General features: G+C 44.5%; 1 protein-coding gene across 2 annotated transcripts in view; it reads left to right on the plus strand.

Moving 5' to 3' along the window:
• Positions 1 to 25,514, plus strand: part of FNDC1 (fibronectin type III domain containing 1) — a 100,057-nt gene that overhangs the window by 33,570 nt on the left and 40,973 nt on the right. For both annotated transcript variants that reach the window (XM_024249199.3, XM_063725078.1), the window contains 5 exons: positions 11,969 to 12,175; positions 18,580 to 18,678; positions 20,503 to 20,620; positions 22,527 to 22,714; positions 23,465 to 23,572. In XM_024249199.3, the coding sequence (XP_024104967.3) occupies positions 11,969 to 12,175; positions 18,580 to 18,678; positions 20,503 to 20,620; positions 22,527 to 22,714; positions 23,465 to 23,572 (720 nt within the window). The remainder of the gene's footprint in view (positions 1 to 11,968; positions 12,176 to 18,579; positions 18,679 to 20,502; positions 20,621 to 22,526; positions 22,715 to 23,464; positions 23,573 to 25,514) is intronic.

Below are 25,514 nucleotides of genomic sequence, written 5' to 3' on the forward strand. Positions count from 1 at the left end.
CCTGAGGCCTCTATCCTTGGCTTGTAGATGGTCACCTTTTTGCTGTGTCCTTGAATGGCCTTTTCTTTGTGAACATGCATCCTTGGATCTGTGTGTCCACATTTCCTTTTTATAAGGTCACTAGTCAAATTGGATGAAGCCCCAGCCTAATGGCCTCATTTTAACTCACCTCTTTGAAGACCCTATTTCTGAACACGGTCACATCTGAGATACTGGGGTTAGGACTTCAACATATGAATTTGGCAAAGGGGGCACAATGCAGCCCATACCACAATCATAAATTATTTTAAAAATAAGCAGTACTGTAATATAGAATAAGCAGATGGGAGTGAGGGTTTGGGAGCCTAGGAGACCTGATAAAATGGTGGCACCAGTGAGATCGTAAGGGACTGTGAGGGTGAAGTCATGTGCGGAGGGGAGGAGGAGGACCATGCCAGAGAGTCCTGGAGTTTGGGCAAGACTTAAGCAATTCCCAGACTGGTCAGTCGTCCAAATATGAAACCTCTCAGGACTCAGGAAATGACAGGACCGAGCGAGAATGCAGCACGAGGGCAGCAGTTTTGGCTCCTCTTGTGTTGCTCATCTCACTTCTTCCAGCCAGAAAGCTTTCTTTGTACTTAATGCAGAATCCCTCTTGCTGGGATGGAAACCTTTATCCTCTTGTTCTGTCCCCAGGGAAGAGATGTCACAAGTCTGTTCATTTATTGGAATACTATTATGGAGCTTTTCTGTAGACCTCTTTTCTGCAAGTTGTTTTGGCTTTTTTCTGTAACAGGATCTGGGTAACCTGGCAGTGCAGAGCCAGGCCCTGGGGGTCAGGACAGGGACACAGACACGTCCCCACTCTGCTACCCGCCAGCCTAGAGCCTCAGCCCAGGTAGTTAGTCAGCTTTTGTCAAACTCTTCATCTGGGAAACAGTATTAGGTTCTGGTTAAGTATAGTTCTGAATATGATCATATCTATTTAATCATTTTTAAGGTTTTTCTAAAAATCAAGTCCTCTGTGCTTTTCTCAAGTTTTGGAGCCTAAACTAGGCCTAGTACTGAAATCAAAGTCTAATTTCTGCCTCATTTTTCTTTACATTATATTTTAGTTCACGATGCTTGTTCATTTTTTTGGACAAACGATAGCTTGGACTCAAGTTCAGCAGAGAGTCCACAATTACTCCTTGGCCATTTCCAGACGATGCTGCGTGACAATCGCTTGCGGACCAGACATTCCCTTATCTTGGTCACCCACTGACTTCCGGGTTGCTCCCTAAATCCAGCACCTTCAGGCACTTGGCGCATAGTGGGTCTCTATTCCAGGCATCTGTGACAACGGCCCATTTGATATTCTCACCTCCTGGCTCTAACTTCCACCTCCCCTCATGGAGTTAAAGTTACAGATAGAGTTGATCCCTTCCAAAATCTAGACTCCTGGAATCCCCATCTGATCACCACCATTTCACTTCCTCAACGCCCTCGCGTCAGAAGCTTAATTTCAGACCATAGTAGACTTTGGACCTGTAGACCCTTCCCAGCTGCGGGGTCCAGAAGCTGCCGCTGTCCTGTTTCTTCTTTACTTTATCCAGGTCCCATCATTCCAACCACACTCCACATGCAGGTCTGCCCCCGTCATTTCAGTGGCCTCACTGCTGGAGCACTGCCTCTGCCCGTGGCTCTGCCAGGACCCCCAGCTATCTAGCTTTCTCTGTCTGCCATGCTGATGGCTGGGCTTCGTGAGACAGATGAAGAGCTGATCTGATCTGAGTTACAATGGCTTGTCAGAGCTGGTTTTCTCACTTCATCCAGGTCCTCAGTGCTGCTTGGCCACTTCCTGATTGTCCTCACAGTTTCCTTTCTTTATGCCACAGTGGCTAGTCCAAAATGTCACCACTGTGCTCCAGCCCATTTCCTGGTCTGGGTTCCTTTCACTTCTAGTAGGTGACTTGCTTCCTGCTTCCCTGGGGGGATGAAGGTTTCAGCTGACATTGCCCCTCTCCCTTCTTCTCCCTCCTGAACCCTCACTGCTCCCTTCCCTCCTGCTGGCTCTAAAGAAGGGCTGTTGTCACCTTCTCTTTAAGGCTGACTTCATCTACATCAGTTTCTTGGAAAGCATGGTAGACCTGAGGGCAGATCTGGGGTGGGATTCATTTTTGCATCCCTCCCAGTGCCTGGTTCAGAAAGTTGATACCTACTGTTGAACTAATTATTTGACACCAAAACAATGAAACTATGAAAACATGAAAAACCAAAGTTTGGCATTGTAAAGATTTCTTATCTAGCACTCTTTTCATGGGCATATCTATAGATTGATGGGACATGTATACCCCAGACTTGTATTTTGGCCTTTTCTGTCAGTATTTCATCAAAATGAGCACCAATTTTCAGGCATATGATCTTGCCGGTTTATTTAAATATGACTGATGTGGAAGTTGAAAACTCTAAACCTAATGTCTTGAGATGGCTCTCTCTCCAATCTGCTGATTCAAGAGCATAATTAATCCACCAAACCATAATCTCGACACTGTTCACCTCTGAACACCTGGCTCCGGCTCCAGGTTCAGACCCTGACTAGCTCTCAGCCATCAGCAACTCCTGTCTTCCAAGCACCAGATTTCTCAGCTATGAAATGATGGGATTCAACAAGAGGCTTCTAGGTTCCTTTCTAAGAACTTTCTTAGGCTCCAAAGTTCTTTCTAAGGTTCCAAGTTTCCTTTTAGTTTTGAAATGTCATGAATCTATGAGGCTGAGTGGACTGATTCCACTTTTAATGAATGATGCTAAGCTTTGTGAGCAGTAGAAAACCATTTGTCATACTGAACAAATGGCTGTTTTCCTATTTCTTTACCCTACTTTGAATGTTTTAGGTCAGTGCATTCAAAAGTCATATTAGTGAAGGAAGAAATGCTAAATTATAATTGCTGTATTTTGAGAATGTACTTAAACACACCAAAGGTACACAGAAGAAAGACTCATCCCCAGTGATAACGCTGGGAAGCACCTCTCCCAAGGCCCCCTTATTGGGTGTCCTCCCCTCTGTTTGCAATGGCGGAATTCTGCCGAATGAACCAGTGGAGCTGGCGATGTCAACTTATTTAAACTGACATGTGTCATTGGCACTTGGTACAAAAGGTGCCAGCAGAGTAAACCAATAGGCAAAGCAAGGGCTCCACCAGATGTTTCTGCAGCCAGGCAGCGGAGCTGCCGTGCACCAGACTCGTGCTTAACATGTACCCCAATTCAAAATCAAGGAATTAATTATGAATCAAAGACTGCCTTCTTTCCAAGTACAATTTCAATCAAAGCCTTTGGCCAACGGGGAATTAATACTGTCTGTGGCATTACTTTCACAGTAGCTTTCTCATGCAATTATTAGTTTTATTTAGTGTGCACTTCACAGGGCAAAAGTTCATGGCCTGGAAGGTGAGCTCCTTAAGGGCAGGGTGCTTTGATTTACTCATCTTCCTATCTCCAGAGCCTGGGGCAATTGCACAATGGGTGCTCAGGAGACGTTTGTTCAGTGGAAATGCATTTGGCGGTTGCTTCTGCCCCATACCTGTGCTTGGTAGAGGAGCGGGCATTGACAAGAGTGTTGACAACAGCTGGGGCTTGGATGTTGCAGAGGTGCCTGCGAGAAGATTGGGGTCATCTCTGTCTAGTTCAACGTTGATTCGGGGGGGTCTGGGAAAGCCAGTTTGCTGAACTCAGATTGGTGCTACCATTAATCAGAGATTCTATTTCTTGCCTTTTGCTACTTTGAGGGCCTGGGCAAAAAAAAAAAAAGTGTGAATCTGTAAAGTGGAATTCTTTGGGCTGGCTGGTCTATGAAGATGAGGTGTTTGCACAGCCAGATCCATGGGCTGTGGGGTGGCCTGCCCACTACTCCCTCCCAAGGAAGTACTGCCCCAGAACGAGCCCTTCCATCTTAAGGGCTTGGATCTCTTTATCCGAGTGCTCGTTTCAAAGCTGCCTCTCATGTTAAAATATAGCTAGACTTTGCTAATTGTAGAGCCCATTCTTTAGGTAATAAAAATGTGGGAGACAGAGGTTTGTGTGAGAAGCTGTTTGACTCCATTTAGCCAGATATCCCTGGAGAGAAGCAAAGGCCTCAGGAGTCCCTGCTGGCACCCCCCTACCCCAGAAGAAATGCCATGGAAGGGAGGCAGGAAGGAGCTAGCTGGCCAGAAAAGGGATTGATTGGGCACAGCCTTCTCTTACCTTTGAGCTGAAATCACAGGCATTTCATGTGAAGACGCAAGCAGTGGGGGTGAGGCCCTTTCTTAGGACACCAGGACGTGTGCCTATTTCAGAGGCTGATGAGCAGCTGTTCCGAGTATGAGGGGCGGGGGCTCTGGGAAGGTGGGAGATGGGTAGTCCCTGTCTGTGCCGCCTTGCATGAAGCCCTTGCCTTCAAGTCCTGGACTTGCCTTCCAGTTCTGGAAGAACCTATGGTAGTTTAACAAAACCTAATACTTCTGATGAGGCCAGCAACTTGGGGTTCAGTTGCTGCTTTCTGATTGATATCTGGGCTTTTCTCCGGATGTCTGTGAGAAAAAGAGGGCAGGTGTGGGTCTGTGATACCTCTGAGAGGGGAAGCAGCTTTTGTGGGATCCTTGCAAATTCAGATATTAATCCTGAAAGGAAGCATTTTCCTTTTTAAAGTTATCAACCTACTCATATATTGTAATTGGATCTTTCATTTGCAAGTGAAGCCAATGTGTGTGTGTGTTGGAGAACAGTTAAAAGTTGAAGTAACCAATAGCTATTCAACAAAACAAGGTCTTTGATTGCCAGAAAACAACTGCATTACTTACTATTCTATTCCCAAAGGAAACAAATACAGAACTTTAAACTAAAACAAACAACCCCCGACAAATCAAAACTCTTTGAACTGACATCTGGTGTTAAATTTTCCTTAGAATATTTAACACTCCTTCTCTTTGCTTAGAGGCTGTGAGGCCATCTCTGTGTTATACTGTGGGGATCCAGCCATTAAGGTTGGAAAAAGATTATTGCTTTCTTTGCTTTCTGTGGCCCTCATGAATCCTGTAGGGGAATGGCTGAGAACTAAAGCACCACAAGATGGATCTAGAGTAGATGCTTCTAATGACTCTATACACTCACACCAATGATGGAGGAAACTTTCATATCCAGTCCCCCAGAGAAGCTGCCTGATCCTTCCACACTGTGTTGGTGGGGATTGGGCTGGGGATGGGGAGTGAGTGAGCTGGGCTCAGGGTAGGGCTGACCCCAAGCTGCTGTTGCAGATGGCACAGCGATGTCTACATCAGAATCATGAGATGGCTGAAGAGGGCAACTGGTATTGGTCTTCTGGGTCTAGAGATAAGCTACAGCCACAAATGGGTCACAGAGAATCTAGCCTTGCCTACACAGTGGTAGGATAAGGGAAAGATTCCCCTCAAAAGGCTTATGATCTATACAAATTGAGAGCCATATCCATGCAAGCAACTGTAGAACCTCTTAATTCTTGTGGTCGTGGGAAGGGCTTCATGGCCATCCTGTGTAGAGCTCTTCATTGTCACTAATGCAGGGGATGACCACTGTCTCAGGGCCACTTGGCATTCTGCAGCCCAGCACAACCTCAGACCTGTACCATGAAACTGACGGCACAAAGTAGTTTTTATTGATATTCATAGCACTCCACTAGGGTCAATACCAAAGTCAGCTACTGACTGACATTTTGGGTGACATCCTGAAGCCACTGCCATACCAGTGATTCTCAGGGCTTCTCAAACTGGGGTCCCCAGAACTTGGGAGAACGTGACACAACCAAGATTCCATGAACGCATAAGGTCAATGGACCATGTCCAACAGGGAGAATTTTCCTGATGGCCAGGCATTCAAATGTTATTTTTAATTTTTTTTTTTTGAGACAGAGTCTCGCTCTTCTCACCCAGGCTGGAGTGCAGTGGTGCAATCTTGGCTCACCGCAACCTCTGCCTCCTGGCATCAAGCGATTCTCCTGCCTCAGCCTCCTGAGTAGCTGGGATTACAGGTGCATGCCACCATGCCCAGCTAATTTTGTATTTTTAGTAGAGACGGGGTTTCTCCATGTTGGTCAGGCTGGTCCTGAACTCCCGACCTCAGGAGATCTGCCTGCCTTGGCCTCCCAACGTGCTGAGATTACAGCCGTGAGCCACCATGCCCAGCCTACTTTTAATTTTTAAACAAACACCAAAATATTATGGAGTAGTCTACAAAATGTAAATGCAATTTTGAGATAAAAATGAAGATTAGGAATGAATTTCCACGCTCCAGGCTTCTGGGGAGGGGTTCATTCTCTCTGCTGTTAGATAGACTTTGGTGAGAAGTTGGAAGAAAGCTTAGTTAAGTGACAGAGTGATTCAGCACTTTTTCTGTGAAACAAACAACACAAATTCTTTGAAATGGAGTGGCCCCAGGATGGCTTAAAGAGTTTACTTTGCACCTGAGACAGTCCTGATGGATTTAGGGTATCACGCTTGGGGGCACAGATGCCAGCAGCCTTGCACCGGCAGCCTTGCACCATCATCTGACAGCAACATCCCTTTCTTGACTCCATATCAAGTGGCATTTCCTGGGGCTTCCTGATTTGATGACACCCAGGATGTCAGGCAGGATCCTGGAAGGCAGGAAGCCAGAGTCTCTGAAAAATTGGATGCTTGCTGTGGGCAGCAGAAATCTCAAACTGAAGGTGGTGATGTTGTCTGGTTTGTTTTGAAAGTCAGTGTAAATGCTTTATAAAGGCTCTTTGGGCTTCCACGATCCATGACATTAATAATTGGCATTGATTAGCTCAGGGGAGATCAAGGTCCTCTTTCTTTTTCTTTCTCTTTTTCATCCTTTTTTTTCTGCTTTTAAGACCTCTTCTCTTCTTCCAACCCCTGAAAATGCAGCAAGAGTTTACTAACTGCAGGGGTTGGCCGAGGGGTGCTTCTCTGGCGTCTCTGGAGGAAGCAGGGTGTTGCTGTCTTTAGTGTGCTGGCCAGATACTTGACTCCTCATCAGTGGTCTTTCCCAGAGCACTAGACACTTACATATTTAAGAGGAATAGTGCAATGAGCAGATCTTGATGGGACAGATGGCGCTGATTCCCCCTGAAGAGCAGTCAGGTCCTTGGGAACTGTGCCAGCTTCTCTGTAAGTGGGGCACATGCACATCTTGCCATGGCGTCCTGGTGCTGCCCACCACATCCTTCACCAGTGGGATTTAGGAGGCACCGAGAGGACCTTCCTGTGGAGAAGGCGTGATGCTCATGCCACACATGGCTACTGGTGACACCAACTCTGCAACCACCATGAGCTTCTCAACAAGAGGTGCTATGGAGAGAGCTAGGGCTACCGATCCGACAGATGGGGTGCCAATTCTGGCTTCGGCTTCCTGCAGTCTGGTTTTGAGATGTTCCCTTAGCCTTTCTGAGCCTCACTTCTTTGGTCGGCAGATGGGCTGTGATTGGGTGACTTCAAGGATGTCTGTCAAGTGCCCTTTCTCCTTATTGTTAACTAGCTGGGCCTAACCAAATATCACAGAAAACCAGTACATTGTTATAAGTATTGAGGCTGCTTATGGGAGAGAAAATATGGCATTAAGGAGGGACTTTACAGTAAGTATTGCAAATATTGGGTATGTAGAAGAAGAGTACTGTAAATCAATTTGAAGGTGTTTCAGGAGGGTTATGTGTCAGAACTTGCACAGGAAGAATGAGCCTGTGGTGGATGCAGGCTGGGGAGGTGTTTGCTGGAGCTCACTTTGGCGATGTCAGGCAGCACCAGGCCTGGGCATGAGCTGGGGTCAGGGAGTTCAGATGCAGAGTGTGGCCAGCAAAGCTGATGTCCTGCCTCCATCTGGCTATCAGCAGCCAACCTTCACTGCTCCCGGACACACATTCCCTCCCCTTTCCCTGCCCCCTCTTTCTTTTTCCTCTCAGGCTTCTCACCTCTTCCTTATCAAGCTTCTTCATCGGGAGTGTGCAGAAGGCCTGGTCCTGATAGAGGTGGTGGGCCAGGTGTGTTTTCACCTGGCCAGGTGCTTCTGGTGCACACTGAACTTTGAGCACCATGGCTCTGGCCTAAATGGCTGGACACGCCCTGACCCCCACCCCCCACGTGCAGATTGGTGTCCACAGTTATACTGAAGGCTGGTGCTGGGGATGGTGGAGCAGCTGCCTGGGGTGAGGTGGGTATTTGAAGGCCCGTGAGCATCAGGCCTGCTCTTTCAGGTCACGGGGATAGAGATCAGAACCATCTTTGTGAAGCTGGTGGTCAGCGCAGTGGGGTGTCAGATTGGCCAGTGGGACAAATCAGACAAATTGCGGCTCTTCAAGGCTGTAGATGGAATGAAACCTCACATTCTGCTGGGAAGTGAGCATGTCCTGCCAGGCAAGACCTGGGCCAACAGAAAGTGGCCACCAGACAGCTGTGGTCATGCATTCTTTTACACCAATGAAGAGAGGGATTTCGAGTCACTGATAATTGCTAGATGTTGATGAAGATGAATAACGCTCTTCATCTGGCTATAAGCAACCCCATATTTGAAAATATTTTCAATGTAAAGGGTCCTTGGCAATAAGCCCTCTCTTTTGCTCACATTTGGTTCTTTGAAACACTTTTTTTTTAGTGCTCCTGTATGCAAGGCCTGGTGGTAAGCTCTGTAATACACTCACGGCTCCCATTCTGAAGGGGGCTACCCACTCAGGTAGTGAATCTAATAAGCAAGGGATTTCATTTTTGTCAGTTAAACACAACTAGTGTGTATTAAACACAACTAGTGTGCTTAATACAGCATATGTCAGGTATGGCACCAAATGCTTTACATGGTTATATTACAAAGCGCATATGCTGTGCACTATTTTACAGAAGAAACTGAAGTTCAGAGAGAAGTCTAAGCCACATAGCCTGTAATAGATTCGATTCAGACTTTGACTTCAGAGCCTGTGACTTCAAGCCCAATTCAGAAGCTACCAAGTTTAACTAGCACAGAATGGGTAAAACATCATATTGAATTTTAGATTTTTTTTCTTTGTAAAAAGAAGAGATTTTGATTCTGTACAACTTCAGAATATTTGCCAATTTGCAAAGCTGGTGGCACAAATCAGGAGAAATACTTGAATCCTGTCTGGTTTCTGAGGCCTACTGCAATCTGGATGGTAATTGTTTCACCCAGGGACCTGCCAAGTGGGTGACATATAATTAGTTGCCACAGGTCTTCTGTTATCAGCCAGTTCTGAGTGCAATTCACCTGATTACATTGTACCAACAGCAGTTGAGGGAATGTGTCCAGCCAAGTTCGAAGTACATTCAGTGCTGGTGGATGCGAGTTCCATTACCCTTGGCAGTTGTGACTTCCTGTTTTCAAGATAAAAGACTTACACAGATTTATTAGAGAATTTCAGAAGGCTTTGGTGAGGCTATCACATACAGCCCAGAGAAAACACTTAAATAGTTTAATTGCAAATGAATTTGAACCATATGGCTAGTTTTCTTAATATGCACATCAGTTTAAAAGAGGATTACCAGATGATCTATAAAAGATGTTTGATGGTATATATAACCCAGAGTATTAAAGAAAGGAAATTTTCAAAATACTTGAAAAAAAAGATGGGGTTGGTTTTTCTAAACCCAAAGATTTGAAAGAGAGACAATTGTGTTTAGGGGGAGGACATTCTCACTTCACTCCAGTTATTACTGAGACAGCGAGCTCCATGTTGTCTAGGGAACAGTTCTTCCCGGGTGGTCTTTGGTGACAGTCCTTCTCTTGTCTGTTTGCTACCTGCTGAGAATACTTTTTGTTATATGTAGTGTCTACTGGGCAAGGCAGTCATGTGTTTATACTCTGAAGGGAGCCTGTTGGCTCAAAACCCTTGTTTCACATTCATTAGAAGAGGTTGGGAGGTTGGTGGGATGGCCCATGGGGTAAGGGGGAGCTTAAATGAAAGGGGCATCATGGAAAGGGGATGAAACTGGGAATCAGAATGGCTGAACTCAGGTCCCTGCCTGGCCCTAAACAGCCATGTGACCATCTGTCAGCTACTACTTCCCCTCTGTGAGCCACAGTTTTCTCATGGGAGTGATGAATCTATCCTACTTACCTTGGAGCTGTTCTAAGGACAGCTAGATGAACTATGTGAGAGCTTGCTGCAGAGCGAAACATTCCATAAAATAGGGGGATTGCAAGAGCCAGCCTCAGCCCTGTCCCCAAAGCTGTTCAGTGGGCCTGGTCTCATTCTAGGATGGACAGCAAGGCCAGAGCCTGGAAGGGGGAAGCGTGTGCAGTGAGCAGGAAGCTGTTGTCCCTGCTGTTGGGGTGTGTGGCTCATGCTTAGTGAACCTGGCATGGTGCAGGACAGAGCCACCGGCAGACACTGCAGGCAACAAGCTTGTGCCATCTGTGACCAGGCTCCTTGTCCTTGGAACTTCACTCCTGACTCCTCAGGGACCCTGCCCCTCAGGAAATTTCAAAGGCCTTTAAAATAATTTTTATTGCAGCTTATTACTGTTGAGTGTCAGGGACTGCCGAGTCAGAATTGGTTTGTCCTGGAACAGAGACCTGCCATCCTCCCCAGGGCCCAGCAGGGACACTGTGACCCCCAGTATCAGTTTCCATCCCCACACACATGGCTGGGAAGGTCTCAGGACTGGAGCAGAGCTTAGGGCAGAGGATGCTGTCTCTGCTCAATGATTTGTGTTTCAGCTGACTCACATAAGACCCGCGTGTGTGTTCTCAGTAGATCTGCTCATTTTACTGGACTATACTTTTGGACTAAAAACCAACAAACAAAAACTTTAAAACAATTACTACCTTGATTATTGGGGAAAGTATTTGTTGAACATGCCATGGTGTTCTCTTAGTAGCCTATAGGAATGGGGTGCCCAGTGACTGGTTGGGTAGCTCCAGCTAATCTACAAGTGGATATTCCTTTTGGTTAGATTCAGGACGTTGGAACCAGGTGTCTGCCATTTCAGCATCTCCAAAGGCTACCGATTTATGTGTTCTTGAAGCGCATGCTAAATCATGATATTAGATTTTGTTTTTATGTCTTAGTGTTGAAATGTTAGCCTAGCTGGGAATTTTCAAGTCTAATAAAATTAGTCAGAATTGGTGATGGGGTTAATGTATATATGCAGGAAGAATGCTTGGGAACTAACTGCCTTACACAATTAAAGAGGTGCTCCTTAGCCTAACTGGATCCCCAAATGAGGGCTTACAATGTGGTTAGTGGCAGTCACATGATCCATAACCCTTGTTTCCAAACATACCAGCTCTTAGTTGATATACAAGCAAAATTTTAAACACTAAGTATTGACCACCAGGATACACTGCTTTGGGAAAGTTTACAGTGAGGGCATTTCTTGAGATTAACTGGCTTAGCAACAGATTTCTCAAAATTGATTAATGTAACAAGTAAAAAAAACAACAGACACAGAGGATAGCAACGATGGTGTAGCATGGCCAGGCTTTGTCTGGAGGAGCAAGGCTTAGACATGGAAGAAAAATTAGGACCCAAAATAGAAATCAGTTAAGGATTCATTGTGAAGGCAAGGAAAGCCCGTCTTTTCAACATTACAGTGAAAAAGCTTTCTGGAGGAGAGTTGTAAATAGCGCATAATTTCTCTCTGCTATATTTTGCTACTGACCTTTAGCTCTTGCCAGAGAATATATAGTTTTGGCCTAAAGGGGACAAAAGGAAATAGATAAAAAGGGACACTGTAAAACATCCAAGATTTCTGGCGGGCAGTCTCACAACATGGAATGTTTTATTTTAATTTCTTGAGACCTTTTGGTATGAAATGTGGGAAGGAATATGTGGATAGAGTATTGATACCCTTGGGGGAAAAATGTCCTTACTAGAATTAGTTACCAAGAAATGCATGTTTGAAGCTCAGCAGCTAATTGTTGAGGCTCAGGGTCTGGAGACCTCATGTGCGTGATGGCAAACTCTAAGTGGTCTACTGTCTAACCACTTTTGTGTCCTGCCCTCTTTAAGAAAAGGAAGTGCCCAACAAGCCCTTGCGTGTGCGTGTCCGGTCCTCAGATGACAGGCTGTCCGTTGCGTGGAAGGCACCACGCCTGTCTGGAGCCAAGAGTCCACGCAGATCACGGGGTTTTCTCCTGGGCTACGGGGAGAGTGGCCGGAAGATGAATTATGTTCCACTGACAAGAGATGAACGGACACACGAAATTAAAAAGCTAGGTGAGTTTCATATTCATTGGTATTCAATGTTTCCATGGTCTTTGGGATCATTTCAATATTTAGAAGCTCATTCATGACACAGCATTATATTTTAGTTGTAATGTCCACTTGCCAGGTGTTACAATGATTTGAATCTCTACTGTTTCTTCCATCTCCATCCTGGATGCCATCATTTTAACCTTTTGTTAGTGGCAGCCCCAGGCTGCCTTCCTAGTGCCTGTCAGTTGCTTCCTGATCTGACAGCACAGACTCCTTCAGTCAGGCCATTTTCCTGGACTTGAGAGTAGGGCTAATCTTGTCATCTTGGCTGTTTTTGTCATTTTGTTCTTTGAAGCTTTGTCTTAGAATCCTAGGACACTGGGCCTTGGGTCCCATTAAGATGAGTCATGGTAGCTCAGTGAAACTGCAAGTCAGGCTTTATTAGGGTTCTCTAGAGGGACAGAACTAATGGAATACACACACATATATAAAGGGGAGTTTATTAAGTATTAACTCACACAATCACAGGGTCCCACAATAGGCCATCTGCAGGCTGAGGAGTAAGGAGAGTCAGTCCAGGTTCCAAAACTGAAGAACTTGGGGTCCGATGTTTGAGGGCAGGAAGCATCCAGCACAGAAGGATGTAGGCTGGGACGCTAGGCCAGTCTCTCTTTTCACATTTTTCTGCCTGTTTATATTCTAGCTGGGCTGGCAGTTGATTAGATTGTTCCCACCCAGATTGAGGGTGGGTCTGCCTTTCCCAGCCCACTGACTTAAATGTTAATCTCCTTTGGCAACACCCTCACAGACATACCCAGGGTCAATACATTGTATCTTTTTTTTTTGTTGAGACGAAGTCTTGCTTTGTCTCCCAGGCTGGAGTGCAGTGGTGCGATCTTGGCCCACTGCAACCTCTGCCTCCCGGGTTCAGGCGATTCTCCTGCCTCAGCCTCCCGAGTAGCTGGGATTACAGGCACGTGCCACCACACCCAGCTGATTTTTGTATTTTTAGTAGACACGGGGTTTCACCATGTTGGCCAGGCTGGTTTCGAACTCCTGAATTCAGATGATCCACCCACCTCAGCCTCCCAAAGTGCTGGGATTACAGGTGTGAGCCACTGCACCAGGCCAATACTTTGTATCCTTTAATCCAATCAAGTTGACACTCAGTATTAACCATCACACAGGCCATCCTCCCTTTTGTCCAGCCCCTTATTGGGCAAAGGAAGCACTGGCCAGGGAATGCTGTTGGGAACCTTTGCTGTGACTGGAAGAGATTATGTGCTCGTTCTGGCCTGGAGGGAGTCCTGATCCCTGCAGGCCTTATTCATCCATAAGCCTGGATAGCTGACATAGGCTTGGCTCTCTGAGAGGCACGACTTGTCGACTTATCCCTTCGGCCTGATGCTTCCTGCCTGTGGAGATAGTGCCAAGAGCCCTCTCACCCCCTGCTCCCTGCCTCTCTCATTGGTGAGTTGGAAGGAGCATGGGGTAAGCATGGCTGGGCCCTTTCATCTCTGCCCCTCGTGGGGAAGCCGGGCCACAGAGAGCACACGCAGGGCCCAGGGCTGCTTGAGCAGAGAGCCTAGTTCTGGGTTCCGTGTAAAGTACACTTGCCCTATGTTCTCCAGCTTGCTTCTTACTTACTGTCATAAGGCTTTCAGCCCCCACAAATGACTGTTCTGGCATTTCCTAATCAGTTCAGTACTCAAGCAAGGAAAAGGATGTGATTTATTGGGCCTTCTGGAAGACTCCAGTAAGACCCAGCCTCTCTTCCCTTACCTGGAGGGACCTCTTCCCTTACCTGGTCTCTTCCCTTGCCTGTAGGCAGCGTCTCAGCTTCCTGCCCCGTGGTGTGGAGGCTGGAGGTGGGAGCGGTGGGGAAGGTGCGTGTGCTATGTGGGGATGCGCTGCTGAGAAGGCAGCCTGGCACCCATTGCGTGGCGCCTACTTAGTCTTAAAAGGTAAAATCCTTCAGACAAGGAGGGGGATGGGCAGTGAGACTGAGACGGATGAGACCAGACAAGGGCGTGGTAAAGGAGGAAAGGGGAGAGTTGCCTAGGAAGAGAGATGCCGGCCTGCACGGAGAGAAACCGGCTCAGGAAACAGCCAAGGCGGGCGCGGAAACAGAGCACTTGCTTGGATGGAAGCCCGGCGAGCCCACACTCCTGGGCGCTCTGAGAGCTCCTAACTGCGGAAGGCACAGCCATGCATTTCGGAGGCTGGATGAGCCGCTCTGCGCTCTTCAGGACCTCCGAGGCCAGCCCCCTGGGTCCAGGTAAGCTGACTCTACTTTGTGTGATGCGGACCAAATTCTACCCCGCGTATCAGCAGTTTGGATTTGATCTGGTGGAGACATTGGGTGGATGGTCACATCAGATCCCTTCCCTGATACAGCCTAGGACGTCCCTGTTCTGTTTGTCGCTGTTCAGCCACCTGCTGAAGACTGTCTTGGAGGAGCTCTGCTGCCTGGTGGGTGTTCCAGGCACGGGCTGACGGCATGGCATTTTGTGTGTTTACATGGTCTCCACACGGTGGCATAGGCAGCGGAGAGAGCCAGGCGCAGCGTCACAGCCAGCCCAGCGTACGGACTCCAGACCTATTTAAGCAAAAAGGAGACCAGCCACCCCTCTGTTGCAGCGGCACGTGAAATGTCAAGGGAATGCAGGAAGCAAAAGGAGAAACTCTAGAGTGATGTGCTTTGCCAAGCATGACTTTAGTATTAGCAGCAAGACCTCGAATTAGAGACTCAACCCCCTGAAGCCACAGAGTAATTTGTATACCCTTCAGTCATTCCTTCCTGAGCCACCCCTACACAGGTAAGCCGGCTCTACTTTGGTGATGCGGACCAAATTCTGCCCGGCATATCAGCAGGGAAATAGAGTCCCTGGTTTTGCATCTCCGCTGCTGCAGGGGAGCTTTGTTGCAACGGACAGCTTGCTTTGTTCTGAGCCTTTCGGGAACGGCACACACTAAAGTGTCACTTAGCATCAACAAGTGCTTCAGCTGGCTGGATCTGTTGTTGTTGTTGTTTTTATTTCTTCAGTAGTGAACTGCTGGCTCACCCGAACATAGTGGAAGGGTGTTTTTTGCTGCCTGAACGTAAGCAAATATTGGACCTGAGATCGGGGTGGGCTCCGGTCCCCACCTGGGTGGACCGGACAGCCTCTTGGGCTTCTGGTAAAATGAGTTAGCTCTTAAATTTTCACACATATAAAGCACTAGACTTGCTACCGTGAATGATGTAAGAGGTCACCGTGAGGAGGAGGGCTCCTGGAAGCTTGCCCCATCGCGGGTAAAAGCGGGTGCAGGATGGGGCTGAAGTGGATTCTCCTTGCGGTGTTGGAATGGACCTGCCGTGTCATGGGAAGCCTGTCTACCCACTTATCCTGCATGAGATTTTCAAGCCGTTTATACCAGAGAGGCCACAGAGCCCTTGGTACTACAGAGAGTGGTCACATGCTAAGGAACCTTGAGGGGTGGGCCTTATGTCCTGCAGCGGAGCGCCACTCTCCGAGCCACTCTCTGTCACTAAACACGTCTTACTGGACATCTCATGCATCAGACGCGATCCCAGGGAGGCACCAGTGTTGAACTGACTGTCCAAGGAGGCTCCACAGAGAAGGTGGCATTTGGGCAAAGACTTGCAGCCGGAGGGGCCCTGGAACTGTCAGGGGAGAGGAGGCTGCAGGATGGGGAGCTGAGAGGGAGCAAGGGACTTCCTTCTACAAGTCACCAAGGAGCTGTGGGAGTGGGGGAGGGCATTTGTGCTGCATCCATTACACACTTGAGGTCGGGATGTGGGCAAATGTGGCGGCACTGACTGGGGGTTCCTGGGGTCGCTGGGCTGATGATGTTGGGGCCATTCTGGGAATTTCATTTCCCCTCTTTTTTTTTTTTTTTGTGACAGGATCTTGCTCTGTCACCCAGAGTGGAGTGCAGTGGCATAATCTCAGCTCACTGCAACCTCCCCCTCTCGGGTTTAAGCGATTCTCCTGCCTCACTCTCCCAAGTAGTTATGACTACAGGCACCTGCCACCATGCCCAGCTAATTTCAGTATTTTTAGTAGGGGCGGGGTTTCACCATGTTGGCCAGGCTGGCCTCGAACTCTTGACCTCAAATGATCAACCCACCTTGGCCTCTCAAAATGCTGGGGATTGCAGGTGTGAGCCACCTCACCCGGCCATTTCCCCTCTTTATTCAAAAATCAGGGGCACAGAAAGAGGTCATCTTGACACCATTGCATATTCGTCAAATCTCTATGAGGAAGAGACAGCTTGCTGGGTGGCTGTGGCCTGTTCAGCTCTGCACCCGCCCCTCCTCATCTGCAGTTATTGAGAGCCAGGCTTTGGTGCCCACAAGCCTGGGTGTGCCTGTTTCCTTGTCTGTGAAGTGAAGACAACAACAGTAGCTTCTGCGCGGGGCTTTGTTAAGACTCAATGAAGAAGTGCGCGTGAGAAACTTAGCACAGGGGAGAGCTGTCACTTTTTCTTAATGATAACCTTGGGCCAAGTTTAGTTTCAAGAGTGCAGCAAATCAAGAAATCTGGGCATTAAAAAAGAAATCTCAGAACTTTAAGAAGTACATTGAAGGCATATACAAATTTCAGTTGTGGGAAGTTATTCGTTTCTTGGTGGTTCTTGAGAAATGATGGGACACTGCTTTCCACGTTTACTTACATGCGTCCCTGGACTGTGAGGTTGAATGGCCATTTTTGTTTGTTTGTTTACTTCTGATGAGATTCAGTCGTCAATAGCACCGAGTAATGAACAGATCTGAAGTGACTCCTCCATATAGAAGCTTAGTTTGATGTTCTGTGCATTCAAGTGTTACAAACTATTCCCTCCCTTTTACAAAACACACATTTTAAAATTTTCTGGTAGAATAAGAGGTGAGTGCCGAGTGCCTCCATGTAAATAATTTACTCATTTATGGCTAGAGTATCACCCGCTTTCTCTCTGGAGAGAGCAGGCTGTCAAATATTGTCCTCTTCTCTTGAAACCTCTGATTCTTCTACAGCAGCTCACTCTCCATAAACAGTCCCTCTGTGTGAGAATTTTGAACACAAGTCTTCTTTCACGTTTAGCACAACATGCTTGTAAAGACAAAAGAGCTATTTCCTGCTGCCATCTGAACATGTGCAGTGCCTGAAGGAGAGTGTGTGCTCTCAGCTCCCCTTAGGATGTTAGTGTCACTTCTGTTAACTTACTTAGGTCCTACCTGATATTATAACTATTGTCACTAGAAATAGGCCAGATTGCCTCATTTTTATTCTTGAAATGATTAAAGCTGCAACAGAAGCCTTGGTCAGAGAGTCTGGAGTAAGGCATTAGCAATTTTGGATTCAGGATAGACTGTAAGTTATTAAGTGTGTGACCCTGGGCAAGTCACTCAATTGTTAGGGCTTTATGTTCTTATTTGTAAGATAAGAAGGACAGATAAAAAATAAAAAAGGTTTTACCTGGGTCTCAGACTTTATGATTCCATAGTAATCGAGAGGACAAGTTTTGTTCCATCATTGCATTTTTTTCTCCAAATACAATGACCCCTGGTATACACTGGATTGGCTCCAGCATTCCCTGAGTATACCCAAATCCATGCAGACTCAAGACCCTGCAGAATCCACATACAGTAAAGGCTGGCCCTCCCTGTGCATGGGTTTGGCACCTCTGGAATACAATCTTATCTGCATCTGGTTGAAAAGAATCCACGGATAACATGGATCTGCACAGTTCAAACCTGTGTTGTTCAAGGACCAACTGTTCAATTTTCAAATTCAGGCTAAGTTGCATGCTAGTGGGACCCTCGGAGGGTGCGGGCAAGAACTGACTGAAAGAACCATCCAGAAATAAGGGGTACATTTAAAGTCTTCCATTTGCTGTTAGCAAATCTTCAGAGACTCTGTTTTGAGGATTTTAGTTCTGAAGGGCACAGCATTCCACAGGGAAAGAAAGACCTGGGCTACTCATGTTGCACATTGGCTATTCTTTTCTTTTCTTTCTTTCTGGTGACAGATTAAAAACAGAGTAACCTCCTCTTCTAAATTTTGGAAGTAGAAAGAAATTGGGGGAATTATGTGGGTAAACGTGTTATTCTTTTCTTTTTTAAACATTTATCTCTTTTTGATGATTTTGTTTTTGTTTATCTCTTTTTGATGCTGATGAGGTAGAAACCTATTTTTCAGGAATTACTGGTAAAAATCAGTTCCCTATTTTCTAACATAATAGTGTTCTTTTTGAGTTTAATTCCTGCAGTTCTTGGGCTCGCCCTTCATGGTCCTCAAGAAGTGGGAATGTCCCCAGAAAGAGGAAATGGAAAAAGGGGAAGGGGAGGAGGAATTCAGAACCCCCCCCTCCAGCCCCAGGGGATGTGTGTTCCTGAGAAATGGAAGTCAGAATCTCATCCCTCACTCCCTGGTCCACAGCCTCGGAATCCGTGTATGTGGTCTCCCTGCAGTCCATGAACTCTCAGGGCCGGAGCCAACCAGTCTACAGGGCTGCCCTAACAAAGCGAAAGATTTCAGGTATGTTTCTCAGGATGCATTTGATCAAACCATAGTCTGGTATGAATGCTATGTTGTTTCCAAATGATGCTGGCTGAATGATGAGTTACATGAATTTTATTGAGGCTAAAAGAAATAACAGGGCAAACGTGGTCACATTTTGGGTGTAAGCGTGCTGCTTTTATATGCAAAGGCTAGAGTGCTTTTGTGATGGAATACATTTCACTGTTTATTTTGAGCCACTTCACTGTGCAGTAGATTTGCTGCGATAGGAGCAGCCAAGCGTTCGTTCCAGTAAAGGTGCAGTGTGACCCAAGCCTAAATTGCCCTGGGTGATGCACTGAACGACGTGAGAGAGAAGGAAGAGCAGGCGGGAGGTGGTGCATGCAAGATAAGTACACACATGTTATTTCAGCTATATTTGCATTAAAATGGCATTGAGAATCCTCAGAAAAAGCATCATAGTGGTTTGCTGAGAGCCTGATCATTGTCCACATGGTTACATTTCCCACGTCCCTTCACAGGCATTTTCTATATTCCTGATACATTAACAAATGACAGGTACCTTTTCTGGACCACATATCTTAATTTAAAGAGGCAATCTACGACATAATTATTTTCATGAGTTCACAACATAAAATGAAAGTTATACTGTTTTACATTGTATGAAGTTCCACAAATACAATGTTTCACTCTCTTATTATTGATGAATTGCTGCCGTAGGATAAGTCCCTATATCACTTTTCTAGCAGGCTAAATATTTTCACCTTCATCTGCTGGTGGTAAAATCCACATCCTTTTGAAACACGGTCTCTGAAAAGTGAGAAGAAAAAATGAAACAAAAAACTAAAACAAACAAAAAACCCAAGAGATTACAGAGTAATATTGAAGACATCTTGTGAGTCTTTTGAACTAAGACTATAAGCTTTGTGACTGTGATATGTTCTATTGGTAACAAAGATAAATCTCTGTAAGAAATTGGCAAACTGACTTCTAGTTCATATCTGAACATGTTTTAATCTGTCTTGGACTCACACCTTCTAAAATGTGAGGACATCAAACCCAATGTGAATCTTGTGGTTGTTTGAACCAGAATTTTCATTTCATGCCATGATCATCAAGGAAATGTGAGTTGAGCTTTCCTTCTCCTAAACTTTTGCTTCTCATGAAAATGTTATTATTTTCCAGAAACTTACAGTGTATATTGAGAAAGCACTGAGTTACTTGGACCATCTTTCACCCAGGCAAAGCATCCCCTTTGTACTGTTTTATATGTCAATTGGGTTGGGCAGCTTTTAAAGTGAAATACTCATTTTTTGTTTTTTTTTTTGAGACGGAGTTTTTGCTCTGTCGCCCAGGCTGGAGTGCAATGGCACAATTTCGGCTCACTGCAAACTCCGCCTCCCGGATTCACGCCATTCTCCTGCCTCAGCCTCCTGAGTAGCTGGGACTACAGGCGCCTGCCACCATGCCCGGCTAATTTTTTGTATTTTTTAGTAGAGACGGGGTTTCACTGTGTTAGGCAGGATGGTCGTGATCTCCTGACCTCGTGATCCGCCCGCCTCGGCCTCCCAAAGTGCTGGGATTACAGGCGTGAGCCACCGCACCTGGCCAAAATGCTCATTTCTTAGCCTGTGTTTAAGAAATGCAAGATGGAGATTTTTGTTTTTTTACACTGACCAATCAAATAATTGTTTACCTTTCTATCAATCTCATTTTGTCTACCTTACACACAAGCAATCTAAAACTTATGCAGGGTGAATAATAGCCTGTCAAGGACTGAGGAGCTCAGAGCAGAACCTGTTGTGAGAGAAAGCCTTTCTCTGGGTCTCATTGTCATTTCAGAAGAGGACGAATTGGATGTACCTGACGACATCAGCGTCCGGGTTATGTCATCTCAGTCTGTGCTTGTGTCCTGGGTGGATCCTGTTCTGGAAAAACAGAAGAAAGTTGTTGCATCGAGGTACTTTTGCTTATTTATTTGTCTTTATATATGAGAGATGGGGTTTTTCTGGCCCTGAAAAGACATGTATTTAAAGATTTTATTTTCTGACTTCCATGAATGCTCGTCTCTTTTGTAGCTGAATAGCTGAATGGTAAATATTCTATAACAATCTAGTTAATCCCAAGTGTGCTCACACATTTCCCACAAATCAGATGTTAGCAGGGCCTCGTGTGTAGTGCACACAGCAGGAACTCACATCTCACTTGCTCAGTGATTTATCTTGTGTCTGGAAATTTCCTAGATTCCATTTCTTTCTTTGCCTCTGTTTGTGTTTTGCTTTCTCTCATTGATGTTCTGTTCATGCACAGGGTCAACTTTGGGAGGAGTCTCACCGTTCCTCCTGTGATCCAGGAAGAGTCACTGTAGGATGGACTTTATGTAGAGTGGTGGACAATGTCTAATGCCTCACGCTTAGTAGTTCCTCATTAGACTTTGCTGAACACTGACTTGCTTCATGTCTGGCTCATTTATACATAACAAAATGCACCTTATCTTCTCTTAAACCGTGATGTTATGCTATTCTGCCTTTTATATTCATTTGCAACAGCAATAAAAGGCAAACCAATCATAAGGTCATAAGGTTAAAATATTTTTATGTTAAAAGGCCACTAGTGAACATCATTTCTAGTTAGTGGTAGGTTAATATAGCCATGAAAATTGTAGTTCTATGACTGAATACATTAAGTAACCAAGAGAAAGCCACAGATGTGGTGGCCTGGTTATTATATATTAATTTTTCAACCTCTCTGCAACCAGGAAAAGGGAATATAGTTTAAAATGAATGGGATATGATGACATTATATATATATATGTATACACATATAAATGATTATTCATATTAGATATATAGTTTCCTTCACTGTCTGCTAGTAAAAAAGATAGCTGCTTTTTTTTGAAAGACCTCAGAATATTCATAGCGATTCTCTCCCTAGCCATATGGTCTTCTTCAACATGAAGTGTTCCTTTTACCATTGGACTTTGATTTCCAACATCTTGCTGAAACCAGAGAAGGCTTGAGTTTTCTTAGCAGAACTGTTGTGTTAATTGGTGTGCTGTGTCTTCAACTGAAATCTTCTCTTGACATATTCAGTATAACAAATAGCACATTTTTAATGTATCAAATGCTTTCTACTGCAAAGAGACCACAAAGACAATTTCTTTGAAAGGGAATCTAATAAATGGCATTTGCGGCTCTTCGAGTGTTGAGAGTGTCCGCTGTCAGGGGTTGCTGAACTGTCCATATTTGGTCATACTGTATTTCTTCCCTGATAACCATGCACCACAGTTCCTTTTATAGGCACCTCTGTCCTGCTCTGTTTGTTTCACATTTTCGCTCCTTTTCACAGTAGTAAGTCTACTCAAAACCACGTGTTCCCGTTCCTCCTGAACCTATGGAAAACATGCCTGATTTGGGATGAAATGAGTATTTTTTGTCTTTCTTTTCTGGAGAGCTGAGATAACCTTGGGCCAGGTCCCTACTGGTGCCTTGAGTAGACACAAATACAGACACACACACACACACACACACACACACACTAACACACACACAAACACATATCCCTGATAAAGTAGTTGCCTCATAAATGCTGTCTCCCTTCTCTCTCTTCCCTTTGTAATCTCTGCTTGCTCTTTTGAACAGTAAGATTTTTTGGTCTTGAAAAGACACTAAGCTCTGTTTTTTTCTCCTACTTTCTTTGCTTGGAACTTTGAGCCAATAACGTAGTCAAAAGTTTAGATTTTTCTCCTCTTTGATTTTCTTACTTACCTCCCAAAGTCATCACTTATGAGGAAGGAAAAACAGCAAGGCATCTAGGGTTGAGTTGCAGAGAATTTGGATAGATCATTGTGTTGTGTTTTCTTATAGACAGTACACCGTGCGCTATCGAGAGAAGGGGGAATTGGCCAGGTGGGATTATAAGCAGATCGCTAACAGGCGTGTGCTGATTGAGAACCTGATTCCAGACACCGTGTATGAATTTGCAGTCCGTATTTCACAGGGTGAAAGAGATGGCAAATGGAGTACATCGGTCTTCCAAAGAACACCAGAATCTGGTCTGTATTTGAAATGGCCTTTGAATTTTCAGTTTGGGAATTACACCCAAAATAAGATTTAAAGACAATGTAAAATGCCAATAGTGACAAAGGCCAGCATGGGCATTTTTGAAAGCCATGTTAACCCTAAATTTTGGTAGAGTTTCTATGCATACATGCAAAGAAGTTAAGGAACTGTTTTTTGGGTCCATGTTTTACCGTTTGTTGGCCTTTTCCACTAGCATGTTGTTCATGTTGTTCTGACATTTGGAGCCCATTAAATCCCAGTGTGTAGCATGCGTCAGTCACCATTGTATGCGTGAATGCCCCCGGTGATGGATGGCTCTTGCATGTAGGAGAGCCTCTGCTTTCCTGAGGCTGAGGTTGCATTTGATTCTGGGAAAAATTTTGGTCTGTATCCAAGGCTACCATTCTTTTCTCTTAAACTATGTCTTTCAAAGTTTTATTAAGAAGAAGTTGGAAGTGGATCTTAATCTTCTTTGTATATTTCAATATTTGGCAATGAAAGAAATTCTGAATTACTAAGACCATTTCCCTAGATATGTCTAAACTCACTAAATGAACTGGTTGTAGTGACATAAATCACTATATTACACAAAGAACCAGTGTGGAATTTTCTCTCAGGTATAATAAAAATTAACACGGTAGCTCTTCAATTAAAAAAAATGTGTACCTAGAGACCAAGTGCTATTTACATCTAGAATGTCCATTAAGGCATTTAAAAATGTTTCTTTCCTTGTCATTTTGTAGCCCCTACCACAGCTCCTGAAAACTTGAACGTCTGGCCAGTCAATGGCAAGCCTACAGTTGTCGCTGCATCTTGGGATGCGCTACCAGAGACTGAGGGGAAAGTGAAAGGTAGGAATCTCACTCCCTAAACTGTAAGATGCATTCATTCTGATGAACATGGCCTCTGCTTATGGCTTTGTTGACTGAAAAAGAAATAGGGAAGCAACATATGTCTAAGAGGTGCTCACCCAAGGGACGAGGATATTTCACGCAAGATTTTCATTGGCCAAGATCCACGCAGTCACGAAAGTGACTGTTCTTTTCATCCTCCTGTGAAGGCTTTTTGCTGTTGCTGTTGGGAAGGATGTTTTTCATTGCATGGGTGTGACAACATAACCTTTTCACATCTGAACAACACCCTGGCTTCCATGCTATGGGTCTTTTCATTGTGCTAGGAAGATCACGAAAGCAGGTGTCAGCAGGAATCCTGCAGAGCCATCAGTATCTTTCATGGGACCACGAATACATTTAATGGGTTTGAAAAACTCAAGTAATAATTGCTGGAAAATGGATTTATTCCCTATTTGTCACCATTTGTTTATGTGTTTATTGATGTCAAGGAAAACATAACACCAAAATAGGAAAAAAAAACTAGATATTTTAAAGAATAAAAATAGAGTAAAACATTCACAACTGGTTAAATTTTAAAATAGTCTGTTGAGAATACTAAATAAACACAAAAATCTTTTATTTTTAATGTAAAAGCATTTAAGAACCTTTCAGAATCTGTTTGGAGACATTTTAAAGAGCCATGCTGAAGTTTTTCCTGGCACTGCCTATGCAAATGTACTCTAAGGGTAGGAAGGAATGGAGGTTTCATTCAAGAAAGAAATAATTTTTATTGTTATTAGATTTGAGGGGCAACTTTAAGTCTAATATGTCCAGAAACTGTAAAATGTTTGTATAAGCTTAAAGAAATCCAGAAAATTACTACTAGTCTCCTTTGAGAATTTCTTAATTGAAAAAACTGAATGGTTCTCTTTTATATTCGTCCAAAAGTTATGTTTGCTGACATGTAGGATGTCTTTTCTTGGAATAATAGAAGTTAAGGAAGGTCGATGTGGAACTGTATTTTCTATACTTAATGCTTTTTCACTTTTTGTTTTTTTTTTAAGAATAGATTGTACTATTCTTCTTTCTCTTTTTTTTTTGCCATTGGAATAAATCCTCAACAAGAGAAAAATATTAATTTGGTCCCTTTAAATCAGGGGTGTCCAATCTTTTGGCTTCCCTGGGCCACACTGGAAGAAGAATTGTCTTGGGCCATGCATAAAATACACTAACACTAATGACAGCTGATGAGCTTTAAAAAAAAGGTCCATGCATAAGTCTCATAATATTTTAAGAAAGTTTATGAATCTGTGTTGGGCTGCATTCAAAGCTGTCCTGGGCTGCTTGCAGCCTGTGGGCCACGGGTTGAACAAGCTTGCTTTAAATCATTCTTTTTACCACGATTTGAACTTTAACTCCCTCTGTATTAAGTATTGTTGTGCTGCCGAGAAGACCTCTGAAAATTGAATAAAGACTTTTTTTTTGCTAACTACTTTTTGTTAGTTAAAAAATGAAAAGGTAATTATTGTACCTCTAGTGACTTTATTCCCGTGCTACCTATGTACTCTTCTCTCTCCCTCATCTTAGTTGATATTTACAGTTCCTTGGCGAAAGAAGTTCCATGGTAGTCAATTAAATATTGCAGAAATAATAACAGCTACTGAGTTTTTATGTCCAAAAGAACTCGCATATCTTAAGCCTGCTTAGGTCGTTTTTGTAAGGGTGTAGTGGTGAGATTAAAATTAATAATTACATCAGGGCATTTTCTATGTACAAGAAAGATAAAACGTAATAGAAGAATATACTTTGACAAGGCTAAATTTATTTTCCAGATGGATTTAATTTATTTTAAAATTTGAATCACAAATTTTTATAGACAATGGTTCTCTTAATTCTTACTTTTGACCACCACAAATGACAAGTTTGTTGATTTTCAATGAGAAATGAATGCTGTGTTTTT

This window comes from Pongo abelii, chromosome 5 (genome assembly GCF_028885655.2).
Source record: "Pongo abelii isolate AG06213 chromosome 5, NHGRI_mPonAbe1-v2.0_pri, whole genome shotgun sequence".
NCBI classification, from domain to species: domain Eukaryota; kingdom Metazoa; phylum Chordata; class Mammalia; order Primates; family Hominidae; genus Pongo; species Pongo abelii.